Here is a 22,371-nt window from a genome sequence, read left to right on the forward strand (position 1 = left end):
GTCACTGCAGTTTAGCCATGCAGTTTCCTATTCTTAACAATGTAAGCGGCATGTCTGCTATTTTTATCATTTGTTTAAAGGTCAGAAGTTCAGTATTTTCATCTAAGGGTCAGAAAGTGATTACCAGAATGTCAGTCGCTGACTCCTCAACCTCCTTGAAGCATTCTGGGAGTTTTAGTGCATTTTTTTTAAATGCTAGGCCTTGCTTAGCATAAGCACTCTCTCACAATCTGCAGTGAACTAGTTACAAGCCTTTTTAATATATAGGGTTTACTTATCATTCTGGACTTACTGATCTGCTTTTTGCCTTCAGAATTTGTTCAACATGGTTGTGGAAGTACCTCGATGGACGAATGCAAAGATGGAGGTAATTAGACTACATTTTTTTTCTTTTAAAGTGAAATTCAGCAAAGAATTGGGAAGTCTCATTGCTTCAGTGATCTTTTAGATTTATGTTGTTAAACACTCTAGATTCTAAAACCTAGAAATGTAAGTTATAAATCTAGAATTATCACAAGCTTTACTGATAACGGAGTAAGCAAATATCATGGAAATTAAAGCTCCGTAAGCAGACAGGACTGGCCCAATAACTGTGGCAGACTGCCAGTTAATCCCAGTGTGTGGGCAGTTCTTAATTTTTTTGAATGTTGGAATGATGCGCTGAATGAGCCTAGGTTACTCCTGGGGGTGCAGCTATGTTCCATCACCAAGATCTTGGATGGAGCTGTGATCCCCTTGCCTCAGCCTCTGACATCCCTTGTAAGAGGATTTTCTGGGAAAGGGATTAACTTCCACCTACCTGCTAGGTTGTTGGAATTGCTACAGGCACATTTAGATGTAAGGAAGAACCAGTACTGTAATGCCTCGTGAGAAGGGCAGGTGTTCGGGGAGTAGTCTCCCCTATGGTTCCTGACTAGTTCCCACAAAGTATGAGAGCCACAATTCACAGACTGCATCTGAATCTGCAACTAAAGTCTTGTCATAGAGTACCAAGACAGTTTGTATTAAGCAACTTCAAGAGGCAAAAGTGATCTATTGTGGAAAATACTTATCTTGTACTAGGGAACCCAAGCCACTAATGAAGTCTTAAGCCATGTTTTGGCATCTGCCTATGGCCAGACTTGGAAGGGCACTAAGAACCCAGTTGATCCGACTGACCTCAGTGAGAGTTGCTCCGTCTTCAGCAGCCATTAATAAATAGATGGTTTCTTAGGTCCTGCTGTCTTCTGAAAATCTTCACCTAGTTCAATAAAAATACTTGCATGCAACTCTTGCCTCTTTTTTTTAGATTGCAACAAAGGATCCTTTAAACCCAATTAAACAAGATGTGAAGAAAGGGAAGCTGCGTTATGTTGCTAACGTATTTCCCTACAAGGGATATATCTGGAACTATGGTGCAGTCCCGCAGGTATTGTAATGTACATGTATGGTTTGGAATTTTTCTTAGTGGTGAGGAGGAGCTAGGTATTCATCAACCACCATTTGGAATGTATTTATGTAATGTCTAAATGCTACCAAATGAATAAGATACCTTTAAGAAACGCATGGATGCTCATCTTACTGGGGTGATGTGACCCCACCTGACTTCTGCCCCTTGGGCAGGGGGCTGGACCTGATAATCTCACAAGGTCCCTTCTAGCCCTAACATCTATGAAGATCTTCTAAAGCAGAGGTCAACAATCTGTGGCCTGTGGGCCAGATTTAGCCTGCAGAGCTGGGGGGATTCTGTGAGAGGGCTTTACCAACATGGCAACTGCATGGTAGGGAGTAGTAGTGGCACAGGGGAGAGGGATTGCAGTGGTACAGGGATCAGGTTGGAAGCATTAAAGCGGCCTCCACTCCAAAACATTGCCAAGTAGGTACATCTAGGGAGGTGATATTTCCCCTCTATGCAGCATTGGTCAGGCTGCAGCTGAAGTACTGCATCCAGTTTTGGGCACCGCACTTCAGGAGGGATGTGGATGGCCTGGAGAGAGTTCAGAGGACGGTCACTAGTCTGATTAAAAGCATGCAGAGAAAACCCTATGTGGACTGATTGGGAGACCTGAACCTCTTCAGCCTCCACAAGAGGAGGCTGAAAGGTGATCTTATGGCCGCCTACAAACTTATCAGGGGGGCCAGAAAGAAATAGGGGATGCAGCGTTTACCAGGGAACCTGTTGAAGTAACTAGAAATAATGGCCACAAACTGGAAGAGAACAAATTCAGATTGGACATCAGGAAAAAATTTACAATGAGAGTTGCCAAAATATGGTATAAACTTCCAAGGGAGGTGGTGCTGTCCCCTTCCTTGGAGGTATTTAAAAGGAGATTGGACAGACACCTGGCGGGTCATCAGACCCCAGCACTTACTCCTGCCCAGGGCAGGGAGTTGGACTCGATGATCTAATAGGTCCCTACTGACCCTACATCTATGAACCCCATACTGTAGATCCATTCAGACTGTAGTTGCAGTAGCTAATGAGGAATTTTTAGATGCAGCACAGATGATTACTAATAGAATTCTCAAGAGAGAAGTAGGTATGCAGTTTACAGTGTAAACAGGCTTATGCAACTCCTACAACAAAAGAAACATCTAGAAACTAGACTTGATATTTGGCCTCTAGGATGAATTTAGAGTTTAGAAGGGATACCCCACCCTAAAAGTGGTTCAAGCACCTACATTGAACACCTTCAAGAGCAAATTGGATGCTTATCTTGCTGGGATCCTATGACCCCAGCTGACTTCCTGCCCTTTGGGTGGGAGGCTGGACTCGATGATCTTCCAAGGTCCCTTCCAGCTCTAATGTCTGTGAAATCTATGAAAAGAGGAACTATGCCTTCTAGCTAACCAAGTAACCTACTTAAAGGCAGCAGTATGCTATGTATCATGGGTTTCTCTGAGTTGTGTCTGGCTATTGCTGTAAATTCAGAAGCCTTTTACACTCTGAAGGAGGGATTGAGGACAGAGGTTATGCTGGCTGTCAGCCAAAAAAAATAAGCATTCTGTATTAAAGCTAATTTTCTGTACCCTTTCTCTATCCAAGAGGAAATTATGAAAGGAGTCCAAAAAAGGGGCGGGGGAGGGAGTGTGAAGAAAGGGACCAGAGAGAGAAAGTGGATGTAGGAATGTGGTTTTCTGAACCCAGAGTCCTTAATTTACAGAAACTGGTTAAATATAAGAGGAAGCATATGTAGCTACCACTTCAGCAGCACCAAAACTGACTCTTCTCACTGAAGTCCAATAGGTGCAGCAGTCCATCTTAAGTAAGCCTCTTCACAAGATTATTGCTTCTTGCCTGAATTAAACCTTGAACCATCCATTCACTAAATTTTCTTTTGGGGGATGGGGTTATGGCTCTCTCTTGCCTTGTAGACATGGGAGGATCCAGGTCATAAAGATGAAAATACTGGCTGTTGTGGAGATAATGATCCAATTGATGTGTGTGAAATTGGAAGTAAGGTAACTGCATAATATTTATCTCTTTTAGAACTGTAATCATAACGATCTGACCTCAAAGACTGCTGTATTTCTGTCTTTAATGCTTCAGTTAATGATTGGATACCAAAATGTGTTATCTTAAACACTAACTTGAATTGTATGAATCTGTGAATTAAGCTAATGGTCACCAGGTAGTGTGGCTTTGAATCATTGATAAGATGGAACTAATCTCTTTAGTGTTGTATCCCCTTACCCTATTTTAGGGTGTTTAACTATTGATTTGTGAGTTCTTTTTGGCCATCTCTGAGCACCTTGGTGCACATAACTGATAATGTCATAGGTATGCTCAAGAGGAGAAGTAATCAGTGTGAAAGTCCTGGGTACGCTTGCGCTTATTGATGAGGGGGAGACAGACTGGAAAATAATCGCAATCAATGTTGAAGATCCTGAAGCAGCCAAGTATAATAGTAAGTATAACAGGAGGGAACAGATACATATTTTGTTGGGGTTTCTTTGGTATTGTGGGGTGTACCTCCTTCCCCCCCCTCTTCTTCTGCTTGAGTATCTTCAAGAGCATTATCCTTTAGGCTGGAAAAATCTGCATTTAAAATCCATAGGTAAAAAATGTGGCAATCTACTTCGAGGTGGCCTTTGCAGAGTAAGTTGAGCACATCCCTTCCTTGATTTTTCATGTACTCCAGGATCAGCATATCCCTAGAAATGGATGGTGCTGACCAGACCAGTTAGAGGTTGCTTTGCTTTAGCATAGTGCTATAGTTGTCCTTGCACAGCCACAACCTGAGAGGAGGGAAAAGATGGTAACTGTTTCCTCCACTAGTGAATTGCATGCCTGAAATTCATAAACTTTTGCTGGCACAAGGCACAGTTTTCACTTTCTTCCTGAGCACTCTCGTTAAGGAATGTTCTGTCAGTTGCTGGACATTCAGAGTCCAAGCTTGTGTCTCTTGAATTTTCCTCTCAACTGGAAAAGAGAGATAATGAGTCTTGTCAGTATTCCTGAGCTTATTTAGGAGAGTCAGATGACTTTTCATGATGGCTAAGCATAACACTAAAAAGGAAATGCTGCAGGTAGCCTAAAATTTTTCCTATTGCACTATAGTAAACCTGCGAAAAGTTGATTTTTATCTTCACATCCACTAGATAAATGGACAAAATAATTGCCTGTAGCACTTTTAGATGGTCCCTATTTATGTGATTTTTATATGAGGGTTTTTATTTTGTTAGATATTGATGATGTCAGAAGGATGAAACCTGGATACCTAGAAGCTACTATAGACTGGTTTAGAAGGTACAAGGTACCTGATGGAAAGCCAGAAAACCAGTTTGCATTCAATGAAGAATTTAAAGACAAGGTAAATGCCTCATCTGTAAGGCACATTCTGATTGTTCATCACAGTGGAGCTTGATGAGGATGTATAGGTGGTTGCCAGGAAGTATTATATACTTAAATTAAATTGGATAAGAGAGTTAATGGTTTTTCTTTTCATTCACAGGGCTGGACATTACTCATTGTATTCTTTTCCCGCTACTCTAACAACAGGCCTTGTTTCTCCTAGCGTGAATTTGTATGTTGACAAAATAGGAATCAAAAGCTCAAAGGCAGTGCAATTGCTTATCATTACACAGCTGTTGGAACTGGATTAGGTGTATCCACCCCCCACTTTGCCTTTGCCACCTACATGGGTCTTTTCAGTATTGGGAGTCTCTGGCATAGATTCAGCATAGTAAATCCCAGGCTTCTAGCAGTGACTGTCTTGCACCATAACTAGAACACAGGGGTGTATAATTTGGTTTCTCTCTGTCCTGCCAGCCCTTTCCTTCCCCTCTTCTGTGCCATGCTCTTGTGCCAGTAGAGCCTGTTGGAAAAGGAAGTAATATAAAGAATGCTTAAGGCTACTATAATTTATGCCTGGGAATCTGACTTGCACCCAGCCAACTCATTATGACTTAAGTTTTGTCACCTTTGTGTGCACTTCTTCCCTTTAGACTTTGTGTTGTGCTAACTGGCAGTAATCAAGCAGCTGACCTTAGCTCTTAGTGGTTACTGGAACTTTGTTATTCCTGTGTCTCAAGCTGCCTGTTGACTTGCTTGAGGTAAAGATTTTGTCTAGGCATCATTCCTTCATTTTCACTTATCTCCTACATCAGTAAAATGTTAAATATATATTTTTTAACCATAGTCACGCCATGTTTCATCTGGCTTTGACTGTAATCTCATCACACTACTAGTACTCCTTTTATGGATCTCTTGTTACTGAAGGGCTTCTGTGTATTAGACTGGTGCTTAAAAGAGGAAAGAAAAACCTTGAATTCAGGTATTTTGAGTGTCAAGTTTCTTTAAACACAAAAGTGCTTAAAGCAACTTTGGCTTAACTGGTAATTTCCTTTGCTTTAGGTTTAAACACTTTTTAACATTAGTCTCTAAAATTTAACAGGTGATTAGCTCTTCTATCCTGTTCTCTAGCCCTTTAGGCTTTTAGACCACTCTTGTATAAAGATTTATCATGGCTGTTGGGGAAAAATCAAGATTAAGTTAGAATCGACCAACACATGTTGGCAAACTTCGACCTCCCCCCTACCTAGGAAACTGAGGGGAGAGGAAAGATAGATTTGTGTTCTAAGAGTCCTAGTCTGAGATTTGAAAGATCTGGATTCAGTTTTTTAGCCACATTACAAGTTACTTACCTAAGTTTACATGGTATGTCCCCATCTTTAAAATAGACAAGACAGTTGCATAATCCTTCAGTTTATAAATTGCTTGGAGCAAGCACAGTTAATGACTAGGGGTTTGTTTGTTTCTTTACAGTAACCAGCACTGTATCACCCTAATCTTCCTAAAAACTCTAGTTGCCTCTCTAATACTGACAGAAGACAAAAATACTGTGGGGAGGGGAACCCCACCCCTTTTTTTAAAATATCTTCAAAAAGATCTACTTGTAAATCTGTCTGACTCTGATTTAATTTTTTTTCTTTTATGTGTAACGTGAAAATTTTACTTTTAAATCCTAGGATTTTGCAATTAAGGTAATCCAAAGCACTCATGAATACTGGAAAGCTCTAGTAACTAAAAAAACAGATGGAGGAGAAATCAACTGGTAGGTTACTACTGCTGTGTTACAAACTTTTTTAAGTTTAAGGTAATGATGGTAAAATTTGCCTTCACAACTGTAGAACTTTGTATTACTCTTTTACAGATAAATCAAAACTGTGATGAAAGCATTGGGTGTGGGGTGTTTTTCTTTTTAAATTTAGCAACATTTATATTGTTTCTTAATTTTTCCATTGACCAATACATTTGGGACAAAATGTGTTTTAATGTTGTTGAAACTGACCTCTCTTCTAGTACAAATACAACCGTGTCAGACAGTCCTTTCTGTTGTACCCAAGAATGTGCAAAAGCTACTGCAGAAGTGGTGAGTACAAGTTGAGCTGGATGTCTAACACTGCTTCAGTGACATTAAAGAGAAAATGAAAATGCCTTGGGTTGGGTGGTGGCTGAAGAAACTGTTTTGCTATTAGGAACAGCCCATTAAACTTCCTGAAGTTATTCTGGATGACTAATCTGAGCACGAACTTGCTGTATAAAAATCTGTACACAGAAACACAAGTACTGTTTGCCCTTCTAATTTCAGAGTCATTTTTGCCTTGTTAATCTTTCAGAAGAGATTCCATTCCTTAGCTGACTGAAACTCTTAAGGATCTCTCTTTAAAATTGACATGATAAGCACTTTTGGAGACATTGGAGATGGAACCACTGCCAAAAAGCATACTTCTGATGCCTGAAGTGCCTCATGTCAAATGTATTGTTTGGCATTTCTAATTTGCTCTGTTAATCCAAGCTTTTAAGCAAGGGAGGAATCCTAGTCCTGAAGTTTCACTGAGACATCCTAAGTCTGTGAAGTAACATGCTATCCAGGAACTTCTGTTAAAGTGGTACTAAAGGTGGGTGCATCTACACATGCATATTAATGTGCAGCAATAAACTTTGGGGCGTATTGCATCAGAGTTCATTGCTCACGGGTGCTGTGTTTATACACGTGCCTGGGACCACAGCATGTTGAGCCGAATCAGAGCAGCCATGGTTGGCAGGGGGACCAGTGGGTTAGCCTGCCAGCCTGGGGCTGCTCTGACCTGGTTCAGTGTGCTGCAGAGAGGCTGGCTGGGGCATGAGGGTACTCCATTGCAGGGCTAGCCACCAGGCAGCCCCATCAGTGTCTACATGTGCATTGCTGCATATGGAAAAAACCCTGCCACAGGGTGGTACTTATATTTACAAGTACTAACCTGCTATGGAATTTATTAGTTTCCTGTGGCCTAATAGGGCCACATGTGTAGATGCTGAGACATTTACTGTGGAGCTAATTAGGCAACTCTGCAGTAAGCATCTTGCATAAACATGCCTGGTGTGTAGGAACAACCTCAAGGGCATGGGCAAATGTACACTTACAGTGATTTTTAAAGGAGAAGAGAAGCTGGTGCTGTACAGCGTGCAGTGGATTTTACACTGTAACAGTTACAGTGGCACAAAATGGGAGTGATATAAATGTAAACTAAACTGTTCCAACTTTAACCTTGCTTCATACAGGATTAAAGTTGAAGCGGTGTTCCTACATTGGTATTGCACCCTGTTCCTGCACCTGTAACTGTTACAAGGTACCAGCTGCTGTGCAGTCCCCTCCTATTATGAAACAGTTCCAAATGTACCTTTGTCCTTATCTGAAGAGAGAGAATCTTTCCACAAGTTTGGAGTGGAAGCATAAGCCATTATAAATGCAAAGAAAGGTTTACAACATTTCTAAAAACCAGAAGTTGTTACAAGTGTGAATTGCCTGGAATAGTGTGAGAGAAGCATTTTTTATTAGAATCTGAATTGGAGATGTCACCAGCTAGAATACCTTTTTGTCTTGCCTTTAACCGAGTAAGTAGAAAACTCTCATGAGTATTGAGCCTTGAACCCAGCACTCATTTTAAGGGTCTATTCCAACACACAGAGGTTGTTTTTTTTTTTTTCCTAAGCTACAGAAAGAAAACGGCATACACACTAGCATGGTAATGATGCCTCTTGAGAACACAACTTAACCAAAGTATAGGGGGAAATGAATCACTTTTTCACACAGCTAAGCCTTTGTCTTGCATGGAGCTAGTTCTATTGCTTTAACTGGAATTTGAAGTACAGACTACCGAAGGTTCACAGTGTTTAACAAAGTAAGAACAGAAGAGAAAAAAAGAACAGTATTGGCTGGTGTGGATCCCTTCACAGTTAATGAACTTGGATTTTAAAGTTTGTTTCGTAAAGTAATTGCTTTTGTGTTCTTAAACTACTGGTCTCAGATCTTAATGCAGTCTGAACCGTAATACCTTCCATAAGTGACAGCCCTGAACACAATTGTCATTACAGGTACCACCACCTTGTGGAGTTGCCAACCCAATACCACCTGAAGGTAAGGTTTGAGATGCCCATCTCATTCTGAATCCAATTTGACAGTTCCTTTAGGCAGTTGTAAGTAGGAAAATAATATGGACTTGATAGCAGAGCTGAACATTAAATATGGTGCTAAACTGAAGCCAAAGCAAGTTTATGCTTATTAGAACTCAAGGCCTTGTTTATAGCTACGCTATGTCTAGGACCAGGGAGTCTTAAATATTTCAGTTAGGGCACCCCTCCAAATTTTTTTAAATTTAACCAAATTTCTCAACCCCTGGTTGAGAGACACTACCATTGTACTGCCTCTGCTTATCTCAGTGGTTCTTAGCCAGGGTGTTCCTGCCTGTGTTAGTGTTTTCTGATAAACATAAGGCAGACAGAACCAGAAACATAAGTTTTGGACCTTGGGGAAAAACCCTGCTCCTGTGATAGGGTGGCGTGGGGGAAGGATGGGGTGGTCTTAACTGGGTGTGGGGACACCCTAGGCAGATTCTTCTGCCAGGCTGTGTAAAGAGCTGCTCTCGCTTGGCCTGACCCCCTCCAGCAGAGCGGTGTAAAGGCTGCTCCACAGCACAGCCTCACTTTTCTGGCTGGGCAATGGAAAGGGCTGCAGCCAGAGCACTCTTGCTATAGCCCTTCCCAGTCTAACTCTGCATGCTTCTCCCAGGAACAGGGGTGTGGGATAGTCCCATCTCCCCATAGTGCCTGTTTCTAGGAGGAGCATATGGACTGGGAACAGATGCAGGAAGAATGCAGGTTCCAGCTACAGCCCCCCTCATTGAGGACTACTGATCTTGGACATCTGAATAGCTGTCCCCCTGCCTTGAACTCCTAATTGGTACATGCGCTGGTGCTGTGAAAATGAAAAATGGAATGTCACAGCTCTATTTAGAAGCAAAGGAAATGTCTGCTTTAGCAGGTTTCTTGAGCTTTGGGAGAAGCTCTGAAGGGAGCTGATGGTAGCAGAACACTCCTTTCCTTTAACCAAAACTGATGTAGGGGAAGGCTTTTAGTAGCAGTGTACCTAATACCAGTACCAAAGTAAAATGCAAGTCAGCTAAAGAAGTGAAGCTAGGCCAAGGAAGTGAAAGAAAGAAGGAAGTAGTAAATATGACAGTTATCAGAAAAGCATTACTCCTCTCTCTAGAGAGCTTCTAATGCTTTTTTTTCCAATTGTTGCCTGCTCTGTTTGTTTAAAATATTTGTTTAATTTTGAGCATGCTTGGACATGTATCTTCATAAAGAATATTCAGTTACTAGTTTATAAATGGGTTCAGGGACTAATGCCCGTCTGTCTGTGGGCTGCTGCTATGCCATGCCACACCAGAAGAGGAAGGCCTGTTCAGTGCTGCGTGGGGGTCGTGTCATGCAGCTTCTTGCCAACATAGTGTGCACTTTGGTGGGGATGCAACCCCATGGAAATCAGATATTAGAGAGCACAGCTGTAAGAAATTCATTCCTAGTAGCCACCTTGGTGTAGTAGCTTCTGTAACACTGAGGTATTATGCAAGTGTGCAGCTCAACTTGACTCCAATGCATAGTAATGATGTGTGTTCTCTTTCTCTCTCATAGTGGACAAATGGTTCTATTACCAGAGAAACTAAGACCCAAAGATGAATCTTAAAATGACTGCACTCTTCCATCAGAAATCATGCCTGCAAAAATAGATGAGCAGTAGTTTCATGTTCCATGGTGGGGGGAAGGTCTTACATATGTAACTTATTCTAATTGCATATCTGTCAATGATGCAGCTTGATCGTGATGTACCAAGGTCATAAAGTGACGGAAAGGAATTATTTGTCTGGAGGGGAGGGGGAACCTAGCTAGGCAGAGTCTTAAAATAGCCTTGTACATCAAACAGTAGCTGTTTCTGTGCACAGGTGTGTCCAAATGGGTGTAGAAATACTTGATGTATGTTTACTCTGTTAGTAAAGAATAAAATAATGTTGCTCAGAAACATTCTGTGGATTCCAGCCTCCTTTTTTAGCCTCTCTTCTGCCACCCATACACAATGCCAGTCTAAATTGTGTAAGCCTTAAACAAACTTCTCAAGAGGAGCCAAAAGCTGTGTTTGCCTTGTGATTCACTGCACCTTTTCACAGGAGGGACTGTGGTATTTTCAGTCAGTGATTGAAAAGTCATTGTAATTCTGCTTGGAAAAGTGCTTAGGCCTGGAGAAACGTGCATGGACGGCAGCAGGCCTGGTTTGTGTGACAGGCAGTTGATTAAGAAGCTCTAGCACACTAACTAGAGTCAAAATGCAGAAAGATTTTGCTTGAATAATGCTGCAGCTTGCAGAAATTCACCAACCCTTCTTGCAAGTGCTCTAAATAAAGCAATTGCCAAAAATCTTGCCCATGAACTACACAGCCTGCCTGGTGTTGGTCAGCTTTGACAGGGGTGCTTTGCACTGCATCACTTGCAAGCTCTGCCCCAGTAGTTTGCAAACAGTCTTCAATCTGCCCGAGTTTCAGAAGCAGAGCTCCCTTAAGAGGCTCTGACTTGTATTAGCTGGGGTGTAAGATGATGGCCCTGTGGAAAGTTTTGCACATTTCAGGGGACAGCCCTCTGTGCAGGGCTAGGGCTAGACACAGGCCTGGGCCAGCCAGGTGGCTACCTGGGGCTTGCACAGAAAGGGGGCTCGAAAATAGTAGTTTTACTGATTATTATCATCATCATCTCTGGCGAAGGGGGGCATACTAAAAGTTCGCCCTCGGAGCTTGAGGCGCTGGATGGGAGCTCGACCCTGCTTTGCCGCCAGGTTTCCCTGGCCGCTGCCTCAGGTGCAGCCCGCTTCCGAGCGCGGGCGGGAGGGGGCAGCGGACCGACCCGCGCGACCATCGGGGGGGGGGATCCCTACGGCTGCTCCCGGTACAGATCTGCCCCGGGACGTGCGGCAGAGCCTGTGCTCCCCCGGCGCCGGCTCTGGGCAGCGCGGCGGGAGTGAGGGGCGATGCTCTCCGGGCCCCGCCCGCGGGCGGGACACGTCACCGCTCAGCGGCAGCGCGTCCGGCCCCGCCCTGCCCCAGCCAGCGCGGCGGGCCCGCCCCGGAAGCGGCCGGGGGACGATGCTACGTATTTCCGGCGTGTAGGTGGCTGTCGAGCAAGTGAGCGACCGAGTCGCGGCCGCAGCCCGGGGGCGCCGCAGGGAGCGGAGCGGTGAGGGCCGTGGGTCGCTGGGGGCCAGGCCGGGGAAAGCGTAGGTGGTCGGGGAGGGGCCGCTATTGTCCGTCCGTGACCGCGGGCGCAGGCGGGATCTGGGCCTGGCGCCCCATTGGCGCTGCCGCCGCGGGGGCCGAGCTCGGCCGCGGCCCTGGGGCAGCGGGGGACGCCTGACCGCGCGGCGATGGCGGCGGCCCGCGGGGAGGGGGCTGGTTTTGCTTCCCCAAATGAAGGGGCCTGTTTGCCCGGCTCAACCCTGGGGCCGCCTGGTAGCGGCTTGTCCCCCCGGTCGCTCCCCCCTCCCCTCCCCCCCGCAGTTTGCGGGCAGAGCTGTCGGGGTCCTGCTTGCGAGGAAGGAGAACGGGCGACCCCAGAGTGTACCAGCTGCCCCTGTCTGCAGCCCTGCAGTTCGTTTATTTTGGTGATGCTGAAACTAGAAGAGGCTCCAAGGTGCATCTCCTGGAGCTGGGCCATGGGCTGTATGGGATCATAGGGCCCTGCTTTCCCCTAACACATGATTGAAACAGGTGCAGGAGACGACACTGCCAAAGGCAGCGTGGTGTTGAGTGTGATGCTGGCAGGCACAGCAGAAAAGAGCTGTTGTTTGCGCCAGCAGTGTGATGCCAAATGCAGTGGAGCATTGTCCTGCCAACCATTTAACAGCGACTAATGCTAATACACCAATGGGACAGAACCACCCTGTTGTTGTACAGGCTGTTGGTAGCACATTCAGGCTGAGGCCCTGGTTGTGGAAAGGGATTGTTGGCTCAGCATTACGTGTGTGAAAGCTACCACAGATTCTTAACGTTCACCCCGTTCCGGGGGTGCCAGGGTCGAACACTTAGCCTGTTTTTGCTTCATTAGTACCTGAGCTTCCACTTTCAGTCAATAACTTTCCAGTGCAGAGGAGAGTGCTCTACCAGCTTTGTTTGGCTGCCACATAAGTGTCATTGGCCACCTTAGCCATAAATGTCTTGTGTGTGTTTTCTTCCAGGCAGTTAATCTTCAGCAATGTCTTTCATTTTTGAATGGATCTACAATGGCTTCAGCAGTGTGCTGCAATTCCTAGGTAATTTTGCAAGCCTGGGTTACATGGGTTTACCTACATAGTTTTGAATCTTGTTAAGCTGTTGCAGATGCCAAGCAGACTTTCAAACTGAATTAAGCAAGAGTTTAGATTAATTTACTAACTTACTGGTACAACTAGAACACATATTTAAGGGCTAAGCAGGCTTGATTCCATGGGTTCTAAGGTGAGCAACTCAATCTTGCTGAAAGTCAGTTTGCAATCCCTCTTGCAGACATGCTTACTAAACTTACAGTATTCACTGGAATATAAAACAACCCTGATTATAAGATGACCCTCCCAGTAATTGGATATCATACCTAAAAAATCATAAGAAAATTATAAATTTTCCAGGTATAGAACCAAATTATTAGAAGTTTGTCTTGAACTTGTTCCCTTCCCACTGCTACAGTAGAAGAAATAAATCTGGGGTGGTAGCCCCCTTGCTCTGTGCCTTCTTCCCAACTTCTCCCTGTAGTCCTTAACACCCCCCCATTCCTTACTGTCATATCCTGTTCTCCCTGAGTACATAGAAGTGAGAAGCAATTTTGAAAACTGACCTTGAAATTAAACATAGGTATAGGAACTTGCATATAGTACCCACAGAGTTAGTTCAGTCAGAACTGATGCATCTCATTTTCTAAACTGCTGCAAGTTTTAGCACAGGTACTCCAGAAACACTCTTGAGTAGCATTTTGTCACCTGCTTGTATGTAGTACAAGCTATGTATGACATTAATCTAAAGACAAGAAGCTCATGGCTTACTATGTAGCTCATTGGGCTGGGCCCCACCACTGTCGACAGCATTTCAAGCCATAGCGATCCCGCAGTTCACCAGTGCTCAGTGTGTTGGGGGGGGGGGGGTGGCCGAAGAGCCCCACTGGGGGGGGGGGGGGGGGGGATGACGTAGCAGCTCATCTGGGAGGTGTGGGATGGAGCAGGGCTCATCTGGGGACAGAAGGAGGTTCCTGCTGCTGCCACATGGCTGGTCCATCAGCTCCTGCTGCTATCACTTGTCTGGGAGGGCGCAAGGGGAATTGTACTCCCGGATCTGCGCCAGGCAGGGCAGGCTAGGGCCAGGGCTATTTCCCATGTACCCTGGCCACAAGGTGGGTGCCAGCGCTGCTAGGAGCGGGGGTTATGAGGGCATTAGGGTGAATTTCGGGATGGCTGCATTCCCCCTCTGTAGACCCCTCCCAGTGACACCACACCCCACCCAGCCCAGGCTTTGGTGGGAACTGCCCTGGCTCCAGTCCGCCCCGCACAGATCTGGGGCCTATTCCCAGTGGCTGAGCCAGGCTCCACTGCCTCAGCTCCGACCCCCTGCCTGCCTGCCTGCCTGCCTCCCTCCTGGCAAGGCCTTGATCTGTGCCCTTGCATGTGCCCCCTCCCCCCCCCAACTTACCAGCTGGAGGTAGCTCTCCATGCTGCAGGCTGTCTCTTTGCTGCCTACATGCTGTGCTGCGGCTGTGTGCAACACGGGCAGTTATCGGCCCAATTATCAGCCTCTTAAGGCCGATATCCAATATAGATAATTTTCTTTATATCAGTACCAATTGGATATCGGACCAATGTATCAGTGCACCTCTAAAATATGGTATTACAGTTGGTATGTTTGTATTCTCATTTAAAAGTTTTTTGTGGTAGGAGAAGGCAAGGTTATAATTAGCTTAAAATGTGTACAAATTATGATATTTGTTTTCCTTATTTGGGCATGCACTGCTTCATTCTGTACTATTTTACTGCATATTGTATCAAATTACTGCAGTTTGTCTTTCCCCGCTACCTCTAAAAATTGAATCTAATCTTCCACATCCATATTGAGTAGCTATCTGAATTCTTATTGTTAGGAAAAATGAAGGTACAGATGTGTTATATAAACACAGGCCAGACAGGGGTCGGGGTGGGCCATGCCTGCACCATACTACCCGGGTGAGCTGTGTTGCACATGCTCCCTGGGCCCTCTGCCCCTCACCCCCCAGCTCCTGGGACTTGGCACACAGGCAGCACCTCACACACAGAGACGCACATGCACACGCGCACATGTACAATATATGAGAGTAAGATTTAATTTTGAGCGGTTATGCAATTGCCTATATACATTATTCAAAAAAATTTTTTGAAAATACAATGTTAACTGCTATAGTTGATGTTTGATTTTTAGTATATGATTTGTTAAAATTATATCTTCTAAAAAATTTAATATGTGCAGCCCTTGACAGCTCCAGAATTCAGTAAGCAGCCCACCAGCCAAAGTACTTGCCCACCCCTGTTTTAGACTCTACTGTCCAGTTTTTTATTCTGCTTGGGTTGCCTAACTCCTTGGGACCAAGGTGTAAGCTGATTGCTAGTTGATCAGAGTTGTCAGTTACCTTAAGACCGTGTCAGAGGCATCAAATCAATGGTGAGTTAGTCCCCATAAAACCTAGGCTTTTACAGCTTTTGTTAATAAAGTTCAGAATACTCTATGGTGGAAGTAAGATGTCATGTTCTCCCCATCTTCCCCAAGGTATTAATGATGGGTAATCCCCTGCATAAAGCACCTTGCATATCAAAATGTATAAATTTGTTAATATTGTCCATGTATTGAATTTAAATATTGGAGGGCCATCTTGAATCTTTCTTCGCCCTCGCTACAGCAGGGAAAGTAATAGCTAGGGGAGGAGGTGGGCCCCCTTGCCTTCTGCTCCACCCACTCCTCTGCTCCTTCTCCCTCTCCCCCCACCATACACTGCTTGGGAGCCTGCTCCTACCTGGAGCACAGCACAGAAGCCCAGCCCTTGCTTGGCCTAGCGGCAGTGTTGGTGCTGCTGATTGGCTGGGCAGGGGAAGGACCCTGACAGCAAGGGGGGGAGAGATGGGTGTGCAGTGGGAAGCAGAAGCTGCAGAGGGGAGGTTAGTAGGCTGCTGTGGGTCTGCTTCTGGCCCTGACCTGGGGTCAGGGCCAGAACTGGAGCCAAAGCAGCTGCCTGCTCATCCCCCTATACTTTGTATGTGAATATAAAGCAAGGTGCTTTTTCCCCATTCTGATCAGGGAAGGGGGACATGTCTTATATTTGAGTAAATATAGTAGGTTTTAATGGAGCAAAAGAACTTGTCAAAAGCTAAGTCACCTTCTGGCCCTAATTTCAGCACTGTGTAATAGACTGTTTTACTAGGACTGTCCTGCCAGCACCATCCCACCAAGCAAAAGATTCTGTAGTGAGATCCCAGCAGGGATATCTGGGGAGTGGCAAGCCAGTGTTGCCAACCAATGGAGTGCTCTAGTCACTACTGTACCAGGTTTTGCTATGCATAGAGTGCCTACATAAGGGGTCGTGATAATATTGATGAGTCCCTTCCCTGTGAAATCTCAGAAGTCACCTGTTCCACTCAGCCACAGTGGGATTTTCTAATTCTTACGTGGTAGCCAGGGTTTCCTGATGATCAAGCCCTCTTCTTAAATGGTGCTGGCAGTATTGGTCTCTGCAGATCTGAAGTCCCACTAAATCCGTTCATGTTTGGATGACTTATCGTCACAAAGTAGGATGTTTCTGTTCGTTTCATTTTTTTAATGAAAGGTTAGGATCTACAGAAACTGATGGAACTATCTATGTTCACATCATTTTGTTTCACATTCTTCCCTAGGTAAGCCAAGTCACAGTGCTATCTTCTGCTAAATAATGGTATCATAATTTCATTTTTAAGTGTCCATCTTGGATGGCAGATTAATTTTAACCCATTACACTTAAGAATTTTTTTTCCACCTATTTTAAAATGGATCTAGTTAAGCGTAGATGTGATGTAGCATCACTCTTCTCAGGCTGCCATCTCTTTCATAGGTTTGTTGGGGTTTTTTGGGGGGAGGGTTGTTTTTTTTGAGAGATTACATTCTTTATAGAAATGTGTTTAAGTTCATGGTGAAGGGGAAAAGTCAGCTTATAGAAAATGTCTAGTGTAGTAGCTCTATTTTGTACAGTCCTGACATAACCATAGCATCAGTTGTGTATCTCATGCTCTGTGCTTGGAACATTTTGGAATACAGTATTTTACAATATTATTCTTAGGAGTTGGTGGATTGTGTTGTTATTGGTTGGCATATAATACAGCCATATGGATCACACTTCTATCTGAAACAAAACAAAAATCTGATTTTTCTACCTTTCCTTCCCTCGCCATACAGGATTGTACAAGAAATCTGGAAAACTAGTGTTTTTAGGATTGGATAATGCAGGAAAAACCACTCTTCTGCACATGCTCAAGGATGACAGATTGGGTCAGCATGTCCCTACACTACATCCAAGTGAGTTTACCTAATGATCTAGTTTAACTGGGTCCATTGTAAACAGGTTTTGGGGGTTTTTTTTCATCTTCTAAATGTTTTGTACAAGGAAATACTGACTTGCAGACTTGAAAGATGCCTCAGTCTTGTGCTTATAATGTAGAAAGACTTAGACTTTTAAAACTGACCTGTGGAAACTGAGGTCATCAGTAATTCTTTGGGTAGTAGATTACTTATACATTCTGAATCTGATCTTTTGCATGCACATTAAAAAAGGTAGGGGTGCTTATAGCTGCATCTGAGCTAAATGAAGATGTCTTTTTCTTAGCATCAGAAGAGCTGACGATTGCTGGAATGACTTTCACGACTTTTGATCTGGGTGGGCATGAACAAGGTAAGAATATACTTGGCATGGGTTACAAAAGAAGCAAAAGTGTTTCATGATGACTTGTTTGAGTGACTTAAAGTTTAGTCTAGACAGATCAGATTTTTTTAATTTATTTTTTTTAATCTCAATTCCAGCATTTAGAATTGTACATGTCCTTGATGTGCAAAGTTAACTCTTTATTTTTCTACAGTTCCATTTACTGTATCAGGTGCATCTTAGTATACAGTTCTGGCAGCTTGCAAAAAGAAAAAAACACTTTCAGTTGGTTCTCTTTTGTCTTAAATCTCACCTTTTACCATATTTGTTCATGGAACTAGACTATTGCAATCTGAAGGTGGTTGCAGTGGATTTTAATCATAGACCTTACTCTGTTTCTTTAGAATGCCTAAAGATGATCTGAAAAGTTTTTCTGCTTTTTTCCTTAATCTTAATGCCAGGTTTGGACTGTCTGCTGTTGTGCAGGGTCTTCTCTGGGTCCTTTGTGTTGATGGAACTTATGTCTCAATTGAAAGAATGAGATGCTTAGTTAAAATTTCTCTCCATCTGACTTCCTGCCCTTCAGGTGGGGGGCTGGACTCCATGATCTTCCGAGGTCCCTTCCAGCCCTAATGTCCATGAAATCTATGAAAATGGCAGTCGCTGAAATAAAACAGGCTTTTAGTAGTGCTTGTTTTAAACTAAAAATCCCTTCCTTCTTAGTTGTTCAGCACTTTTTCTAAATCCTTTAAACATCATTATAGCCAACATTCCAAATTAGACTAGCCTTGAACTGTAATGCTTAGAGAAGCTTTCTAGGTATTGTGCCTCTTGATTCAGAGGCATAAATTATAGGGGCTGGGTATAAGAACCTGGATAGAATAAATTTACATAAAATAGTTAACTGCTGCTCTGGCTCATTGACAATTGAGTCTGTGAAAGCTTTTGCCTCTCTGGACCAGTTAGTCTCCAGGGCGCTACCCTGTCCTGCTTTCTGCACTCTTAGAATAGTGAGTATGAGGCAAAAATCTCCTTACATTAGAAAATGAAAGGGAAAGGTAGAATTGACACTTCTCCCATGCTGCCTTGCAGCTTTGATTTGTTCTGTTCATCTGAAACTTTTAAACTGCCTCTTTGAATTGTGGGGAAATGATTCCTGCTGTTTCTTCGGGGTGTAGGTATTGAATCTCTTCAAAATAGCATTTTCACAGGGATGTTTGTCCTTTTTTATTCTAGCTCGTCGGGTTTGGAAGAATTACTTGCCAGCGATTAATGGTATTGTCTTTCTGGTGGACTGTGCGGATCATTCACGTCTCATGGAGTCCAAAGTTGAGCTTAATGTAAATCTTCCATTTCATAGTTGGGTTTTTTTTTTGGTCCTTCCCCCTTATGTCTGAGCCGTTGATGGTACAATTCCTCTTCCCCTTCTTTGAGCTGAACCTTAGTGTACAACAAAGTCTAGGCCTCAAATCTACATTCTTTTCCCTCCCTTAAAATTTTGGCTTGCATTTTCTCAGGTTCGTCCTGATTTCCTAATATGTAGGTGTTTTTGCAATAGGTAACTAAACCAGTAAGGTGTTGATAGATGAGCTATTGGAGGGTCACAGGAAGATGTTGCATTTCTTATTATGTTTGCATGATAAATATTTTTTAAATGACTAAATCTTTATACATTGCAAGGGGCTCTAGTCAGCTATTTTTAGAATGTCCTGAGGATTTTTAAATAATCCACACATTTTAGATGATGGCTGTCTTGAAGAGGCTGTTACGGTGACATTTCTCTTATGAGAGGAGTTTTCTTTAAAGTAGCATAATTCAACTGACAACTGTTTATGACCGTCTTCTGACATTGGAGCAGAGAAATACATTTTTATAGATGACTTTTTTTAATTCGTGAGGTTAACACTTCTGTCTTTCCTACAGGCACTAATGACAGATGAAACGATATCAAATGTGCCAATCCTTATCTTGGGTAATAAAATTGACAGACCAGAGGCCATCAGTGAGGAGAGACTGCGGGAGATCTTTGGGCTTTATGGACAGACCACAGGAAAGGTAAAGAAGAGCTTGAGCTGTTAGTAAAACTTGGGTTCTATATTACATAATGAAAGCTTCTTTAAAAAATTCAGCAGGAGTGCAAGTCAAGAATTGGTGACCAGATTACCGCTTCAAATAACATCAGGATAGGCTCTAAAACAATAATGCTAGTGGGAATTCTAGGGAGCTAAGACTTGCTAAATGTAGAGAGTGGGTATTTGAGATTACAATAATGTTTCAGCTTGGAAGCTTGTTTTTTTGAACTATTCATCCAACTTAAATGAAGGGTACAAGTATTTAATTAAAAGCTTTTATGCAGTTATGAACAGCAGTGTTGAAAGGTAACTTATTACAAATGCTTAAACACATAGGGCAGAAAACTGCATCCAGTTCCTGTAGAATGTGCACAACCTATATACTCTATGTACTGCAGTTTTAAAGCACCAGTTTATATTCTCTTTATAGAGAAATGCTTGCACTGATTTATCTCCTTTAAGGTTTTTGCTTAAGTGGTCCTGTTGCTCAACTGCCAGAATTTTAGCGCTCTGCATTTGGGCAGTTAGGTGTCTAGGTTGATATCTTTGCTATTAATATTGGGACTTGTAGGACCTTCTAAAGGGTGGGCAGTTTATTTTGGCTGGTGGGTTATTAAAGGAGGTTCAGTGAGCTGTTGCAGGCCAAGGTGGGGGTAAGCAGGATTGTTTTTTATCCAGCCTTGGGTATTTCTGCCTTGCACCCACTGCTAGGGGTGCCAGATGGAGTGGGCAGGCATGCAGGCAGGGTCTCTGGGACCCCCACAGGCAGGGTGCACATGGCTGGGCAGATGAGATGGGGCAGCAGCAAGGTGGGGATGGGGATTGCAGGGCAGGGCTGCAGTCCACTCCCCACTGGACCCTGCAATGAGTGGTGGTTCCATGGGCAGGAATGTGCAGGAAGTGGATCATGACTAGGCCGTGGACTGTACTGTCACTGCCCCTGCCCCAAGATCTCAGCCCTGCCCATTTTGCTCCTAGACACTGCTCCATGCTCACCCACAGCCCCATCCTGTCTGCCTAGCAGAGTGTGCTCTCCACAGGGGTCCCAGGCAGGTCCCCATGGAGACCCTGCCCTCCTACTCAGTCTGGCACCTCCTCATGGTAGGTTGAGGTTGGCACCTGTGAATTTAGTGCTTGAATTCTGACTACTTTATCTTGATTTCAGGGTAATGTGCCACTGAAAGACCTGAATACACGTCCCATGGAAGTGTTCATGTGCAGCGTGCTGAAAAGGCAAGGTTATGGTGAAGGCTTTCGTTGGCTATCTCAATACATTGACTGATAAATGGACAGACATAGAGTCTTACTCCTCTGAACTGATCCTGTTCACAGCTTCCTATGGACTTTTCTATTAGAACATGGAAGGTTTTCCAACCACATACTGGCATTGACCAAGAGACTCCTGGTTTTCAGCTATCCTATTGCACAGTGGTGACACAACTCTTTTCTTTTTTTCTTTTTTCTTCCCCCACATGACTGGGAGAGAACACAGTCTGTACACAGGTGCAAATTGTCCCTTTTAGTTGCCATTGTTTCCCATGGAAACGATGGCTTTCAGTTACAATGGGGCTGGGGTGCAAAATTCAGCACACTGCACTGTAGCAGCTGAAAAAGAACACGTCTCACCACTGTGGCTAATTGACTTAATAAGAAAGCAATTCTATTTTTTAAAGAAAGTGTTAATGTAAGCAGTGTCCCTTCTAACTTTTTAATTTAACATTTGTCGTATTTGGTCCAGAGTCTGTTTAGGGTTTTTTAAAACATATTTAATGGTATTAGATATTTCCCAAATTACTGAACAAAGTATCATGATATGGAAGTCCTCAATAAACATAGATTTGGGCTTAACTGATCTGTAGGATGGTTGTGCTGTGTCACATTGTCTGATCGTAAAGAGGGTGCTGTTGACTGACTTGTGCAATCAAGCTTTTTTTTTTTTTTTTTTAAATTCACAGGGATTTTATTTGTGGGGGTGGGGGGAGGGAAAGGGCACACAAGCACACCTGTTTTTGTTGCTGCCTCATGTTTAGGTGTTTTGAATTAAATTACCAACCTCTGGTCCTTAAAGTGATGGCCCATCAGCAGTCTTTCTACTGTGGCAGGTTCTGTTTCCTGGGCTCACTCTACAGTGTGGAATGTTGCAGTGTGCTATAACAGTAAAAATCATGAGGTGGTTGTGTGGGGTTATTGTAGCATGAAAAGTGTTCAACACTTGCATATCTTAAGTTTATTAATGTAGACTAAAGCAGTTTATTTTATACTTGGCAGATTTTGTCTAAAGTTTCGTTGCTGTCTAGAGCGCCTCTTTTGCAGTTAAATAAAGACATGCCTTTCTCTTCGAGGGTTGGTGATCCTTAGTTTAAACTGATCAAAGCTCTAGTAACTGGCAAGCACCCTTTATTAGGGGAAGGATTTGAACTCTGATATGTTGTAGTGAAAGGTGTCTGAGAGAATCTTGTAAAAACTTGTCTACCATATGTCTCCCTCGCCCTTGCCTAGCCCACTTATTGGTTCTATCATGAACTGCTACAAATGGAAACAAGAATAATCCCAGCTGTGTGTGTTCTATACTATCAAAAT

The 22,371-nt window shown here is 43.6% G+C and overlaps 2 protein-coding genes across 2 annotated transcripts in view; both read left to right on the forward strand.

Moving 5' to 3' along the window:
* PPA1 (pyrophosphatase (inorganic) 1) overlaps window positions 1-10,823 on the forward strand; it is an 18,592-nt gene extending 7,769 nt beyond the window's left edge. The window contains exons 3-11 of the mRNA XM_019538558.1: window positions 314-367; window positions 1,289-1,408; window positions 3,355-3,441; window positions 3,761-3,887; window positions 4,666-4,793; window positions 6,451-6,536; window positions 6,785-6,856; window positions 8,845-8,882; window positions 10,439-10,823. Of these exons, the coding sequence (XP_019394103.1) occupies window positions 314-367; window positions 1,289-1,408; window positions 3,355-3,441; window positions 3,761-3,887; window positions 4,666-4,793; window positions 6,451-6,536; window positions 6,785-6,856; window positions 8,845-8,882; window positions 10,439-10,470 (744 nt within the window). The 3' untranslated portion in view covers window positions 10,471-10,823. The remainder of the gene's footprint in view (window positions 1-313; window positions 368-1,288; window positions 1,409-3,354; window positions 3,442-3,760; window positions 3,888-4,665; window positions 4,794-6,450; window positions 6,537-6,784; window positions 6,857-8,844; window positions 8,883-10,438) is intronic.
* A 1,097-nt stretch (window positions 10,824-11,920) lies between these two features.
* SAR1A (secretion associated Ras related GTPase 1A) lies at window positions 11,921-22,132 on the forward strand. The gene is made up of 7 exons (XM_019538560.1): window positions 11,921-12,025; window positions 13,023-13,097; window positions 17,257-17,376; window positions 17,684-17,749; window positions 18,956-19,059; window positions 19,643-19,774; window positions 20,957-22,132. Exons 2-7 carry the CDS (start codon window positions 13,040-13,042, stop codon window positions 21,071-21,073), a joined length of 597 nt encoding a protein of 198 aa, XP_019394105.1. The 5' UTR covers window positions 11,921-12,025; window positions 13,023-13,039; the 3' UTR covers window positions 21,074-22,132.
* The last annotated feature ends 239 nt before the right edge of the window (window positions 22,133-22,371 follow it).

The sequence above is a fragment of the Crocodylus porosus genome, unplaced genomic scaffold, assembly GCF_001723895.1.
Source record: "Crocodylus porosus isolate Cpor-Errol unplaced genomic scaffold, CroPor_comp1, whole genome shotgun sequence".
NCBI classification, from domain to species: Eukaryota; Metazoa; Chordata; order Crocodylia; family Crocodylidae; genus Crocodylus; species Crocodylus porosus.